This window comes from Rattus norvegicus, chromosome 3, assembly GCF_021556685.1.
Source record: "Rattus norvegicus strain SHRSP/BbbUtx chromosome 3, alternate assembly SHRSP_T2T, whole genome shotgun sequence".
In the NCBI taxonomy this organism is placed as follows: domain Eukaryota; kingdom Metazoa; phylum Chordata; class Mammalia; order Rodentia; family Muridae; genus Rattus; species Rattus norvegicus.
In genome coordinates, this window is record NC_141536.1 from 45,832,720 (window position 1) to 45,848,503 (window position 15,784).

Sequence of the window (15,784 nt, forward strand, 5' to 3'; positions counted from 1 at the left end):
CTATCAAACTTTCACAGGACCAAGGGCCTCTGCTCCCATTGTTGTCAGATAAAGCCCCTTCAACTCCTACAATCCTTCTCCTAACTTCTCCATTGGGGTTCCTGTGATCAGTCCAATGGTTGGCAGCATCTGCATTTGTATTGGTCAGGATCTGGCACAGCCTCTCAGAAGAAAGCCTTTTCTGGCTCCTGTCAGCAAGCACATCTTAGCATCAGCAAGTATATGGGTTTGCTGTTTGCATGGGGAATGGATCCCCAGGTGGAGCACTTTCTGAGTGGCATTTCCTTCAGTTTCTGCTCCACTCTCTGTCCCTGTATTACCTTTAGACAGAAGCAATTCTGGGTTTAAATTTTGGAGATGGGGGATTGACTCCATCCCTCACCTGAGGGACCATGCCTAACCTCTGGATATGGTCTCGACAGGGTCTTCATCCCCTTTGTGGGGTATTACAGCTAATGTCATCCTGGTGGGGTCCTAGGAGGCTCTTCGTTTCCTGGCATCTGAGACTTTCTGGTTACTAACGCCAGTTCCCCATCCCCCATTGCTACACACCTCTGTTCAATTTCATGACCCTCTATATATCATACCCATCTCCTCCCATATCTGATTCTGCCCTCTTTTTCCCCTCTCCCTCCTTTCTTCCTCCCAAGTTCCTCCCATTCTCTACTTCCCTTGATTATTTTATTCTCTCCTCTAAGTAGGACCGAAGCATCTACCCTTTAGTCTTTCTTCCTCTTGAGCTTCATGTGGTCCATGAGTTATATCATGGGTATTCCAAGCTCTTTGCCTTATATCCACTTATCAATGAATACATACCATGTGTGTTCCTTCTGTGACTTATACAGGATGATATTTTCTAGATACATCTGTTGCCTAAGAATTTCATGAAGTCATTGTTTTTAGTAGCTGGATCATATTCCATTGTGTAAAAGTACCATGTTTTCTGAATTCATTTCTCTGTTGAGGGACATCTGGGTTGTTTCCAGTTTCTGGCTATTATAAATATGGCTGCTATGAGAATAGTGGAGTATGTGTCCTTATTACATTTTGGAGCATCTTTTGCATATATGCCCATAAGTGGTATAGCTGGGTCCTCAGGTAATGCTATGTCTAATTTTCTGAGGATGCACCAGGTTGATTTCCAGACTTGTTGTTCCAGCTTCCTATCCCACTAGCAATGGAAGAGTTTTCCTTCTTTTCCACATCCTCACCAGCATGTTGTCACCTGAGATTTTTATCTTAGCCATTCTGACTGGTGTGATGGAATCTCAGGGTTGTTTTGATTTGTATTTCCCTGATGACTAAGGATGTTGAACATTTCTTTAAGTGCTTCTCAGGCATTCCATATTTTTCAGTTGAGAATTCTTTGTTTAGCTCTGTACCCCAATTTTAAATATTATCTGTTTTTCTGGAGTCTAACTTCTTGAGTTCTTTGAATACATAGGATATTAGCTCTCTCTCAGATGTAGGATTGATAAGGATCTTTTTCAGTCTGCTGGTTGTCTTTTTGTCCTGTTGACAGTGTCCTTTGCCTTACAGAAGCTTTGCAATTTTATGAGGTCCCATTGGTCGATTCTTGATCTTAGAGCATAAGTCATTGGCATTATATTCAGGAAATTTCTCCCTGTGCCCATGTGTTTGTGGATCTTCTCCACTTACTCTTTCACTGGTTTCAGTGTATCTGGTTTTATGTGAAGGACCTTAATCCACTTGGACTTGAGCTATGTACATGGCAATAGGAATGGATCAATTTACATTCTTCTACATGTTGACCACGAGCTGAACCAGCACCATTTGTTGAAAATGTTGTCTTTTTTCCACTGAATTGTTTTAGCTCGTTTGTCAAAGATCAAGTGACCAGAGGTATGTGGGTTCAATTCTGGGTCTATTCCTTTGATCTACCTATGTGTTTCTGTACCAATACCATACAGTTTTTATCACTATTGCTCTGTAGTACTTTTTGAAATCAGGGATGGTGATTCCCCAAGATGTTCTTTTCTTGTTGAGAATAGTTTTCATTATCCTGTTTCTTTATTTTATTTTTTTGTTATTTCAAATGAATTTGCAAATTGCTCTTTCAAACTCTATGAAGAATGGAGTAGGAATTTTGATGGGAATTGCACTGAATCTCTAGATTACTTTCAGCAAGACGGCCGTTTTTAGAGTATTAATACTGCCATCCATGAGCATGGGAGATCTTTTCATCTTCTGAGGTCTTCAGTTTCTTTCTTCAGAGACTTGAAGTTCTTGTCATACAGGTCTTTCACCTTTTGTGTACAGTCACCCCACGATATTTTATATTATTTGTGACTATTATGAAGGGTGTTCTTCCCCTAATTATTTTCTCAGCCCATTTATCCTTTCAATAGAGGAAGGCTACTAATTTGTTTGAGCTAATTTTATATCCGGCCACTATGCTGAAGTTGTTTATCAGGTTTAGGAGTTCTCTGGTGGAATGTTTGTGGTCACTTAAATCATCAGAAAATAGTGATATTTTGACTTCTTCCTTTCCAATTTGTATCCTCTTCACTTCCTTTTGTTGTCTGACTGCTCTGGTTTGGACTACAAGTAATGTAGTGAATAGGTAGGGAGAGAGTGGGCAGCCTTGTCTAGTCCCTGATTTTAGTGGGATTGCTTCAAGTTTCTCTCCATTTGGTTTGATGTTGGGTACTGTTTTGCTGTATATTGCTTTTACTTTGTTTAGGTATGTGTCTTGAATTCCTGATCTTTCCAAGACTTTAATCATGAAGGGGTGTTGAATTTTGTCAAATGGTTTCTCAGCATCTAATGAAATGATCATGTGTTTTTATTTTTTTTGAATTTGTTTATATAGTAGATTACGTTGTTGGATTTCCATATATTGAACCATCCCTGCTTCCCTGGGATGAAGCCTACTTGATCATGATGGATGATTGTGTTGATGTGTTCATGGATTCTTTTTGCATGAATTTTATTGATTATTTTGGCATCAATATTCATAAGGGAAATTGGTCTGAAGTTCTCTTTCTTCGTTGGATTTTTCTGTGATTTAGGTGTGGCTTTGGAGAAGTAATTGGGTAGTGTTCCTTCTGTTTCTATTTTGTGAAATAGTTTGGATAGTTGGTATTAGGTCTTCTATGAAGATCTGATAGAATTCTCTACTAAACCCATCTGGTCCTAGGCTCTTTTTGGTTGGGAGACTTTTAATAACTGCTTCAATTTCTTTAGGAGTTATGGGGTTGTTTATCTGTTCCTGATTTAACTTTAGTACTTGATATGTGTCAAGAAAATTGTCCATTTCCTCCAGATTTTCCAGTTTTGCTGAATATAGGCTTTTGTGGTAGGATCTATTGATTTTTTTGAATTTTCTGATTCTGTTGTTATGTCTCCATTTTCATTTCTGATTTTGTTAATTTGGATACTCTCTCTGTTCTCTCTTGTTAGTCTGGCTAAGGATTAATCTGTCTTGTTGATTTTCTTAAAGAACCAGCTCCTGGTTTTGTTGATTCTTTGTATAGTCCTTTTGGTTTCTCCTTGGTTGATTTCAGGCTTGAGTTTGATTATTTCTTTCACTGTACTCCTCTTGGGTGTGCTTGATTCTTTTTGTTCTAGAGCTTTTTGGTGTGCTGTCAAGCTGTTAATGTATGCTCTCTCCTGTTTCTTTTTGGAGACACTCAGAGCTATGAGTTTTCTCCTTAGCACTGATTGATTGTGTCCTATAAGGTTGGGTATGTTGTGTGTTCATTTTCTTTATATTCTAAAAAGCCTTTAATTTCGTTTTTTATTTCTTCCTTGACCAAGTTAACATTGAGTAGAGTGTTGTTAAACTTCTATGTATAGGTGGGCTTTCTATTGTTTTTGTTGTTATTGAAGACCAGCCTTAGTTCGTGGTGATCTAATAGGATGCATGTGATTATTTCTATCTTTCTGTATCTGTTGAGGCCTGATTTGTGACTGATTATATGGTCATTTTTGGAGAAGGTACCCTGAGGTGCTGAGAAGAAGATAAAGAAGGTATATCCTTTTCATTTAGGATGGAATGTTCTATAAATCTGTTAAACCCATTTGGTTCACAACATCTGTTAGTTTCTCTTCCTCTGTTTAATTTCTGTTTCCATGATCTGTCCATTGATGCAAGTGGGATGTTGAAACCTCCTACTATTATTGTGTGAGGTGCAATATGTGCTTTGAACTTTAGTAAGGTTTCTTTTATGAATGTCACTTCCCTTGCATTTGGAGCATAGATATTTAGGATTGAGAGTTCATCTTGGTGGTTTTTTTCCTTTCATGAATATGAAGTGTCCATATCTTTTCTGATAACTTTTGGTTAAATAAGTTTTGGTTATTTGAGATTAGAATGGCCACTCCAGCTTGTTTCTTCAGAACATTTGCTTGGATATTTGTTTTTTAGCCTTTTACATTTAGTGTCTTTCTTTGTCTGTGAGGTGTTTTTCATGTAGGCAGCAAAATGCTGGGTCCTCTTTATGGACCCTGTCTGTTAGTCTATGTCTTTTTATTGGGGAATTGAGTCCATTGATTTTAAGAGATATTAAGGAATAATGATTGTTGCTTCCTATTATTTTTGTTCTTACAGTTGGAATTCTGTTTGGGTGTGTCTCTTCTTTAGGTGTTGTTGCAAGGAGATTATTTTCTGCCTTTTTCTAGAGTGTGTTTTCCCTCCTTGTGTTGGAGTTTTTCATCTATTATTCTTTGTAGGGCTGGATTTATAGAAAGATACTATGTAAATTTTGTTTTGTCCTGGAATATCTTGGTTCCTCCACCTATGTTAACTGAGAGTTTTGCTGGATATAGTAGCCTGGGCTGGCATTTGTGTTCTCTTAGGGTCTGTATGACATCTGTCCAGGATCTTCTGGCTTTCATAGTCTCTGGTGATAGTCTGGTATAATTCTGATAGGTCTGCCTTTATATGTCACTTGACCTTTTTCCCTTACTGCTTTTAAAATTCTTTATTTTGTGCATTTGTTGTTTTGACTATTATGTATTGGGAAGAATTTCTTTCTGGTACAATTGTTTTCGAATTCTCTTTGTTCTAGAGCTTTTAGGTGTGCTGTCAAGCTGCTGACATATGCTCTCTCCTGTTTTTTTCTGCAGGCACTCAGCGCTATGAGTTTTCCTCTTAGCACAGCTTTCATTGTGTCCCATAAGTTTGGGTATGTTGTATCTTCATTTTCATTAAATTCTAAGAAGTCTTTAATTTCTTTCTTTATTTCTTCCTTGACCAGGTTATCATTGAGTAGAGCATTGTTCAACTTCCATGTATATGTGGGCATTCTTCCCTTATTGTTATTGAAGACCAGCTTTAGGCCATGGTGGTCTGATAGCATGCATGGGATTATTTCTATCTTTCTGTACCTGTTGAGGCCCGTTTTCTGGCCAATTATATGGTCGATTTTGGAGAAAGTACCATGAGGAGCTGAGAAGAATGTATATCCTTTTGCTTTAGGATAGAATGTTGTATAAATATCTGTTAAGTCCATGTGGTTCATGACTTCTCTTAGTCTGTCTACGTCTCTGTTTAATTTCTGTTTCCATGATCTGTCCATTGATGAGTGTGGGGTGTTGAAATCTCCTACTATTATTGTGTGAGGTGCAATGTGTGTTTTGAGCTTTAGTAAGGTTTCTTTTACGTATGTAGGTGTCCTTGTATTTGGGGCATAGATATTTAGGATTGAGAGTTCATCTTGGTGGATTTTTCCTTTGATGAATATGAAGTGTCCTTCCTTATCTTTTTTGATGACTTTTAGTTGAAAATTGATTTTATTTGATATTAGAATGGCTACTCCAGCTTGCTTCTTCTGACCATTTGCTTGGAAAGTTGTTTTCCAGCCTTTCACTCTGAGGTAGTGTCTGTCTTTGTCTCTGAGGTGTGTTTCCTGTAGGCAGCAGAATGCAGGGTCCTCATTGCATATCCAGTTTGTTAATCTATGTCTTTTTATTGGGGAGTTGAGACCATTGATGTTGAGAGATATTAAGGAATAGTGATTATTGATTCCTATTATATTCATATCTGGATGTGAGGTTATGTTTGTGTGCTTTTCTTCTCTTGTTTTGTTGTCAAGACAATTAGTTTCTTGCTTTTTCTAGGGTGTAGCTTGCCTCTTTTGTTGAGCTTTACCATTTATTATCCTTTGTAGTGCTGGATTTGTAGAAAGATATTGTGTAAATTTGGTTTTGTCATGGAATATCTTGGTTTCTCCATCTATGTTAATTGAGAGTTTTGGAGGATACAGTAACCTGGGCTGGCATTTGTGTTCTCTTAGGGTCTGTATGACATCTGTCCAGGATCTTCTGGCTTTCATAGTCTCTGGCAAAAAGTCTGGTGTTATTCTGATAGGTCTGCCTTTATATGTTACTTGACCCTTTTCCCTTACTGCTTTTAATACTCTTTCTTTATTTTGTGCATTTGGTGTTTTGACTATTATGTGTCGGGAGCTGTTTCTTTTCTGGTCCAATCTATTTGGAGTTCTGTAGGCTTCTTGTATGCCTATGGGTATCTCTTTTTTTAGGTTAGGGAAGTTTTCTTCTATGATTTTGTTGAAGATATTTACTGGTCCTTTGAGCTGGGAGTCTTCACTCTCTTCTCTACCTATTATCCTTAGGTTTGATCTTCTCATTGAGTCCTGGATTTCCTGTATGTTTTGGACCAGTAGCTTTTTCTCTTTTACATTATCTTTGACTGTTGAGTTGATGATTTCTATGGAATCTTCTGCTCCTGAGATTCTCTCTTCCATCTCTTGTATGCTGTTGGTGATGCTTGTATCTATGGCTCCTTGTCTCTTCCTTTGGTTTTCTATATCCAGGGTTGTTTTCAAGTGTTCTTTCTTGAATGCTTCTATTTCCATTTTTAATTCCTTCAATTGTTCAAATTCTCTAGGCTTCTTTTATGTTTATGGGCATCTCTTTCTTTAGGTTTAGTAAGTTTTCTGCTTTAATATTGTTAAAGATATTTACTAGCCCTTTAAGTTGGGAATCTTTACTCTCTTCTATACCTATTATCCTTAGGTTTGATCCTTTCATTGTGTACTGCATTTTCTGTATGTTTTGGGTTGGTAACTTTTTGTATTTTCTTTGTCTTTTTTGTCTGTTGTCTTTCTATGTCATACTCTGCCCCTGAGATTCTTTCTTCCGTCTTGTGCATTCTGTTGGAGATGCATGCATGTATGATTCCTGTTCTCTTTCACAGGTTTTCTAGCTCCAGGTTTGTCTCCCTTTTTGATTTCCTTATTGTTTCTATTTCCATTTTTAAATCCTGGATGGTTTTGTTCAATTCCTTCACCTGTTTGGTTGTATTTTCCTGTATTTCTTTAAGGGATTCCATGTGTTTCCTTTTTAAGGGCTTCTACCTGTTTACCTGTGTTGTCCTGTATTTCTTTAAGGGGGTTATTTGTGTCCTTCTAACATCTACTATAATCATTATGAGATTTGATTTTTAAATCTGCATCTTGCTTTCCTGGTGTGTTGGCTCATCCAGGGCTTCCTGTGGTATGAGATCTAGGTTCTGATGATGCCAATTAGTCTTGGTTTCTGTTGTTTAGGTTATTGTGCTTGCCTTTTACGTCTTTTATCTTTGGTATTAGCTGGTCTTGATGTCTCTGACTGTGGCTTTTCCCTCTTGTAAGCTTATGTGTCAGCACTCCTTGGGGACTAGCTCTCTCTGGGCAGAATTTGGGTATTGAAAACTTGGCACAATGTCAGCTCTGGGCCACAGATGGAAAGAAGTCTCCTGTCCCAGGCTACTCCTGTGTCCTGAGGGTCCTGGTAGGTTCCTAGGAGAAGTGTTGGTCTCACCTGTGCTGTCAGGTGTGTCACTACTCTTGGGACAACATCTTTTTTTCCAACATCTTTTTTTCCAGTGGGATTTGGGTATAGAGAGCTGTGGCAAAGGGTCAGCCCCAGGAGTGGATGGAAATCAGAGGTATCCTGTTCAGGGCTGCTTCTCAGTTCCTATATCCTGAGGTCCCTGGGCAGGTCCCTCTTGTGCCAGCTATTTGAACAGAAGTGGTGGTCTTACCTGTGCTTTCAGGTGTGTTAGCACTCCTGGGAGACCAGATCTCCTGGAAGGATTTGGTATGCAGGGCTGTGGCACAGGATCTGCTCTAGGCGCAGATGGAAACTGGAAGGATCCCTTTAGTTCTATTAAATTGAGGTAGTTTGGACTAAGATGCTGTTTTCCAGCCATCAACTAAGAAAGTAGACTGCAAGAATCTCCCTTTAGGATAGGTAAAGACAACATCTTAAAATTAGAAACTTAAAATTGTTCAAATTTCAGGATTAGGAAAACCAGCTATGATGTAAGAGACATGTGGTTTAAACTGTCTCTTTTAGCTTGTACTTCAACACAACTCTAGAATACATTACTTAGTTTGCATATTCTTTTTCTGGTGATTGGCTAAAATTACTATCAAGTTAGAGCCCCAAGGCATGTGTAAAATGAGTTTAAGTAGTGACTTTCCAATTGTGGATAACTGTGTCCCACATTTATATTTTATAGTAGGACTTCTTAGCTTTTCCCATAATGATCAGGATTTTTTTTTTAAGCTGTTAAGAAAACAGTTTTGGTATCTTTTGAGTTGGTTAAATTCAATGAAGTTCTTTGATAGATTTATCTTACAAATCAGCATAATATGTTTTAAATTGCTCAGAACATTTATACTTGTCCTGAAAGACATGGAATTGTTGGGCCAGAGCAAAATGAAAGGGTATAAACAGTGCTGTAATGCATTATCATATGCAAAATATTTTTGAAATATTAGCATAAAATATTTTTAAACTTATTGCCAGCCTAATATTCAGATAATTTACATTAAAAAGCAAGGCACTACTACCAAAGACTATACATGGACTGACCCCGGGCTCTAACCTCATAGGTAGCAATGAATAGCCTAGTAAGAGCACCAGTGGAAGGGAAGCCTTTGGTCCTGCCAAGACTGAACCCCCAGTGAACATGATTGTTGGGGGGAGGGCGGTAATGGGGGGAGGATGGGGAGGAGAACACCCACATAGAAGGGGAGGGGGAGGGGCCAGGGGGATGTTGGCCTGGAAACTGGGAAGGGGAATAACAATCAAAATGTAAATAAGAAATACTCAAGTTAATAAAGATAAAAAAATATAACAAATATGTTCATCCAAGTAATTAAAGATTTAACTTTCAGTAAAAGAAAGAAAAAAAAAAGCAAGGCACTTTGAAGTCCAAGCTAGAAATCTCATACTGAAAAATAACACTGGAAAATAAATCTTTTTATCCAGTATCAATGTTGGTAGTAATTTCTAGAACCCAATGTTTCTTTCAAATACAACCAATATTAGATGGTATTTTGTGAAAGGTAAACAGTGTGTTAACATGAATATCTTACTCCCAGATCTTTAAATAGTAAAAGGAAATAGGAACCGAGAGTACATTGAATGCAGTGTGATCTGTACACTTGAGAGATGCGATGAAACTGAGCTTAGCAAGTCTCAGGCTGCAGGGCAGATCATGGAAGCCAGCTCACATAGAGGTTACTTCTCGTTCCTTACTAACAAATGCATTGGTTAGGATGGGGCAGCTAGAGGTGAGGTTCATTCATGTGTTCTGTAGTGCCTCTTTCTAAGCTGGACTCCAGCTGATCCCTACTTTCATTTCATTCTTTAGAGAGGAAGATTCCACTTTAATATTGCTGGATATGACAGGAAAAATATCACCAGTAAATGCAGTATCTGAAACATAGTAGAATGAGAATAAGTCTATTGTTCCATTCTTGTACGGTGTATAACATTAATTTCTGTTTTGATGAATTGAGTCATACAGTTCTTAACATGATGCTTCCAATTCTGACTGTTAGGTTTCAATAGAATCTTACTGGATTTCTAAACAAGAGAAGCCTATTTTTGATTATCTAGGTCAGTTCTCAACCTTCCTAATGCTGTGACCATTTAATATAGCTTCTCATGTTGCAACCAGAAAATTATTTAATTGCTATTTCATGACTGTAATTTTGCTTCTATTATAAATTGTGATGTAAATATCTGATATGGGGTCATGACCCACAGGTTGAGAACTGCTGATCTAGGCCCAAGGGGAAGTACTTTGGATTAGGAATTACACAGAATTCACTTTGGAGCAATTTTCAAATAGGACACCCCCAGATAATTCATCTCTTGACCTCCACCAAGGTTGTACAGATAAGATATACTCATGTTATTTCAGAGTTCCTTATACAATTTGGAATTTCTCTTCTCTTTTATTTCTCTTTACCCCCAAAATTTGGAAAGCAATGACACTGAGCTAGAAAATTCTTTGTTTTTTAGTAAACACTCTGTGATATAGTGATGAGTACTGTCTCTCCAGCTAGTGTTAGTGTTATACGTACCTCTTCCACTGCAACTTGATTAGAGAATTGATTGGTGCACTGTCTAAGGCTTTGGCTATTAACCTTAAGATATTTTATGAAATAGATATAGTAGAGTAAAATGAGCATAATTTTCTTTTTTTCTCTCATTTTTCCTAGGCAAGTATATGATGCTTTTGATCAGAAATGTATAGAAAGATGGGATTTTTAAAAATTTCATATTATATCTTGTATTATTATTATTTTATACTTTGGGTGTATCTGTGGGAGTTTGTTTCCTCCATCTACTACTGTGTGTGGTGTGAGAATGCAGGTCAGTTCATTAGGCCTGGTGGCAAGCACCGTTTCCTGCTGAGCTGTCTTACTGACCTTGAGCTTTAGCAGTAGGTCTGAGGAACTCCATTGCACTGGTACTTTTAGTAGAATAACCTCAAGCAATGGCGTTCCAGCAAAGCATGCTCACCATTGATTAATACATATTGTAGAAAAATGCTGATTTATAGGATTTAAATAAAATTAAATAAAATTTTGTTTTTATTTTTATACTTGAAATTAAGAGTCAGACTTTTCTTAATTATATTCAAATTAATTTAGAAAATATATAAATTGGGTGACTTAGGATTACTTACTTGAATAAAAATTAGTGCTCAAAGATATTTTTATTATTTTATCCATGTAAATCATTTCTGATTGATTTTATGGTTATTTGTGTGGTAGGAAAACTTACTCAGCAATTTGTTATAGGAAATCAAGTTGAGCCCACTTTAGTGAATTCCTATTCAAACGTCTTGTGATTCAATTCCACTGTATCATCTAAATGTACTATGAACAGAACAGTTACATTATACGTTGCCGTATAAAAACTAGTAGCTTCTATAAAGCAATAAAAACTTATTTTAAGACTTGTATTGAAGATGAGAAAGTTACATGTAATTTCATCTGCAATGAGAGATATATAAACTTTAGTGTATTATTAGTGTTGTTTTTTGTAAATTCCTGCCAATTAAAGATTATAAAATTTGGTGGGGTTTTAAGTTTACTATAAACTATAGTCATGATTTTCAGTTATCCTCTTTTAACTCCTAAAAGACTTTTATTTTTATATACTTTTAACTTTTATATTCTTAGTCTGAGGTCCAGTGATAGATAGATTTCATTAAAGTAGAAACAGTGCTGGCTCACACCCCTAATCTCAGCATTTGGGAGGAAGAGACAGGAAGATGACCAGTTCAAGCCTAGCCTTGGCTACTTACTGAGACACTCTTCCCGAAGACTTAAGAGATGGACGTACAGCTCAGTGGTAGCGGGACGTACAGCTCAGTGGTAGCGTATTTGCCTAGCATATCCAAAGCTTGGGGTTTGTCTCCACATTCACAAGATAGATCCCAAGATTAATTTCAAGAAACATGTATGGGAAATTAATCCCATAACTATTTAAAAGAATGTGTATATAGACCATCACCAATTTCTTTTTTCTAACAATGTTCTTTGACTTCTCACCTTCAATGAATTATTTCAAGTAGTTAAGGCAAGGAATATGTGCCTAGGTTACTCATCAGATTTGCTACCCTTTTATTGACCTTTAATATTTCTTAGTCATTGCTATTGTCAAAATGTTTTACATCCCTTCTCTTTTTGGAGAGGCAAATTTTAGGGGAAAAAATCTTATTTTTAATTAGTGTATGACTTACCAGTTTCTTACGATTTAAACATAGAAAATGTCTATTTTACTAATTTATCAACAACTTACATTTTCAAATTAGTGTATAGTTTAAGCTCACTGACATTCCAATTTTGAAGTCATATTACCTCAAATATTATACTAAATGATAGTAGGTAAGAAAACTCCTATTAAGACTTTGCGTTGACATCACCATACTTAAACTGTTATTTCCTAAAGGATTCTGGAGTGCAGTGAGTGCCTCAAGGTGTCAAAATCAGACTGAGCTGGTTAGAGGCCAGCACGAACTCATTTGTATAAGAAGTTATTATCTCAGGCAAAATTCTCAATGCCCTTTGGACTTGTACATTGTCGGCTGTACTTTATACAAGTATCCAGGTGTGGGCAGTGATTCAGGGCTCGAGTGATCTCTCTTACCGGCCCAAGGATCCAAGGCAATCAGTGCAAAACCTGGCCAGCAGCCCGAGTGAGTAGGAGCCATGTGACTCTGGTGAGTTGGAGTGTGCAGTTGCCTCCTGCTTCAGAGCTACCTGATCCGAATACTAAGCAGAGCGAGTGCCGGGCTGAGTGGAAGACACCGAAGACACTGCAGAGCAAGGTGCTTTTTCCAGAGGTGTTACAGAACATGGAGATTAAAGACCAGGGAGCCCAAATGGAGCCGCTGCTGCCAACGGTAAGAGACATCCTGCTGTCAAATAGATTAACCGCTTGGCTGCTGAACCTGTCAGGCAAGTGGTACACTGCTAGGTGCTGGCAGAGTGTACTTTTGGGGTGGTGGATAGCTCCCACAACATATAGACAGGGTCTCCTCCCATCTCCAGAGACCGAAATGCTTAAAGCAGAGCACATGCCTTTCCCCCCCACCTTCTCAATATGGATGCAGTATGGTGATGAAATGTCTCATGTTTGTTGCTGTTTGAAGAAATGGCTAGGGTTTAGCAGCAGGGACAGTTGTGTGTCTTTCTCTCTGCCTGCTATTGCTTATCTTTCTGTTTCCGAAGATTTGCAGTGCCGACTCAAGCCCCTGCAAAGAAACCCACCCCCACACTCTCATCCTATTTAGCCCTTAATACATTTCTTCCTGTGCTCCATCCTCAGGCAGTGAGGTGAGGGAATCTGCTGCTGTTGAAGCTCTAGAGACTTAGTCTCAGCAGAAAGCAGGAGAAAAGGGTCGTGGTGTGTGTGTGTGTGTGTGTGTGTGTGTGTGTGTGTGTGTGTGTGTGTGAGAGAGAGAGAGAGAGAGAGAGAGAGAGAGAGAGAGAGAGAGAGAGAGAGAGAGAGATCTGTCAGTATCTTTCTCAAAGGGAAGTGCCATAGTTCATGCACGAGGAAGGTATGCGCTTTTGGCAGACAGGAATACTGTTCACATATGAGTATCCGAAAGGTTCCTGAACTGTCATTTGGCATTAGCCCGTTTGTTTATCGCTGGGGTCCGTCAGCCGCCTGCTTGATTTAATATTTGGAGTGATTGATTTGCCTGTCTTCTACACAGTCCCTGTCTGGCGCACAGACTTTGGACTTCAGGCAGCATCCCCTTTAGTCTAGGGCAGCTCAAGGGTAGCGTGGATGGGGGGGGGGGGGTTGTCAGTATTTACATGGTGAAGGAGAGATGCTGAACGTTAGCTCCTAGCCTTCTATCAGCGTGATCATAGCTCAGAGCAGCAGAAATCTCCGCAGACCAAATCATATAAAAGGCTGTTTTAAGCTCTCCTGTTGTGACCCACCTTGCAGACTAGGATCGCTGTAAAATGTCCATTTCCAATCCGTACTCATCTTTCAAATACACAGTTAAATGATATCCTAGAAGGATAGAACAATTTCTGGGCCACTGATTTAGGGCCTTCGGCAGCAGCCGGGTTCTAATGCTGCAAAAAAAGCTCCCGCTTTGCTTCCTGCACCAGCTGTGGCTACTGAGCATGCCCAGTGTTCCCCAGGACGCCAGGTTTGGATAGGGAGGGAGCGGAGAGGTGGGAAGAACACCAGTGTCACCAAGAAGAACAGAGCCTAAATTAAGAGCAAGGACAGTGGGGGGTGGGGGATGTGATTGGGGCAGGGGGAAGGATGTCAGATAGTCGGCCTGCATAAACCTAGAGCCATTGTGTGTGTGTGTGTGTGTGTGTGTGTGTGTGTAGTGTTGAAAAAATGAGTAAAAGATTTGTGTACCAACTTAACTTGAATAGATACATAAATTCTGCTTCTGTGGTTACTCTGAATAATAATGTTAATAATACCTGGGGCTGTTCTGTGAACGACAGGAACTATACACAGGAATTACAGCTTGAGATTTAGGAAAGATTAAATATAGGGGAAAATCCCCTGTGTAGCAGGGGAGTGGATGGGGGTTGGGACTTGTCCTAGAAAAGCAGGCTTCAGCCAGTTTGACGTGGTTTATGGCTTGTTACTTGGTGGGAGCAGTTCAGGGATTTAAAACCAAATGAGGATTATCTGCAAGGGTTTAGAAATGGATGATTCTACTGGGCTACAGGGTCAACTGGTTTGTGGCTTAAAAGAGCAAGGGACATAAAATTTGGCTAGAAAAGAGGGTCTACAATGTTTGGTAGAAAAAAAATCAAAAGCCACATGTAAAAGTTTGCATTTCCTGGGTGTTAATGTCTAGTATAGGATGTTTTTTACAGTTTAATGGAAAGGCAAAACCATATTAGCATATGTTTTAAAGAAAATTAGGAAAAATAGTGAAGTTTTGGCCCGATTTTACATTTGTATAGTGTTGTTTTTAACTTCTCCAATTGCTTTAATCAAAAGAAAAAAGTAATAAATAAGAAATCGAGGCACATGGAATCCAAATAAAATGTTGAAGGCTACATTGTAAGGAAGCCAGGACTAGAATACAGATCTTCAAAAATAGTTTTAAAAAATCACTCAATATTTTTGTATTAGATTTTTTTTAATCAGGCTGACTATAATCAGTTTCTGGGCCCTTTATATGTATGTTTATATATTTATTTATATATATATATATATATACATTTATGTCTGTGTATATGAATATATATACAGATGTATATGTAGGTATACAAATATATATTTATACATATACATTTATACATATGTATATACATACATATAAAGAGAAAGTAAAATTATTTAGAAATATATTATACCGAAGTCTGGCATTTCTAATTTTTTTCTGTAACCTTGGAAAACTTAGGTCTTACAGTCGGTAACTGAAAAATGGGAATGCTATAGCATATGCCTTTTCATTTAATTTTTTTTTTTTGGTTCTTATTTTGGGGGGCTGGGGACCGAACCCAGGGCCTTGTGCTTCCTAGGCAAGCGCTCTACCACTGAGCTAAATCCCCAACCCCTTCATTTAATTTTTAAAAATATTTGCTTCTTTATATGTGGAGTGTAAGTTCATGGCACATATGTGGAAGTCAGAGGATAACTTGTAAGAGTCAGTTCTTTTTTTTTTTTTCTTAGTTCTTTTTTTTTCGGAGCTGGGGACCGAACCCAGGGCCTTGCGCTTCCTAGGCAAGCGCTCTACCACTGAGCTAAATCCCCAACCCCTTCATTTAATTTTTAAAAATATTTGCTTCTTTATATGTGGAGTGTAAGTTCATGGCACATATGTGGAAGTCAGAGGATAACTTGTAAGAGTCAGTTCTTTTTTTTTTTTTCTTAGTTCTTTTTTTTTCGGAGCTGGGGACCGAACCCAGGGCCTTGCGCTTCCTAGGCAAGCGCTCTACCACTGAGCTAAATCCCCAACCCCTAGTAAGAGTCAGTTCTTTCCTGTCACCATGGGTCCTTGGTATTA

At 38.3% G+C, this 15,784-nt stretch overlaps 1 protein-coding gene across 8 annotated transcripts in view; it reads left to right on the plus strand.

Moving 5' to 3' along the window:
- The first annotated feature begins 12,531 nt into the window (after nt 1-12,531).
- Nucleotides 12,532-15,784, plus strand: part of Slc4a10 (solute carrier family 4 member 10) — a 294,937-nt gene continuing 291,684 nt past the window's right edge. For all 8 annotated transcript variants that reach the window (XM_087650803.1, NM_001429835.1, XM_087650811.1 and 5 more), the window contains 1 exon segment: nt 12,532-12,682. In XM_087650803.1, coding sequence (XP_087506929.1) covers nt 12,635-12,682 — 48 coding nt within the window. In that variant the 5' untranslated portion in view covers nt 12,532-12,634.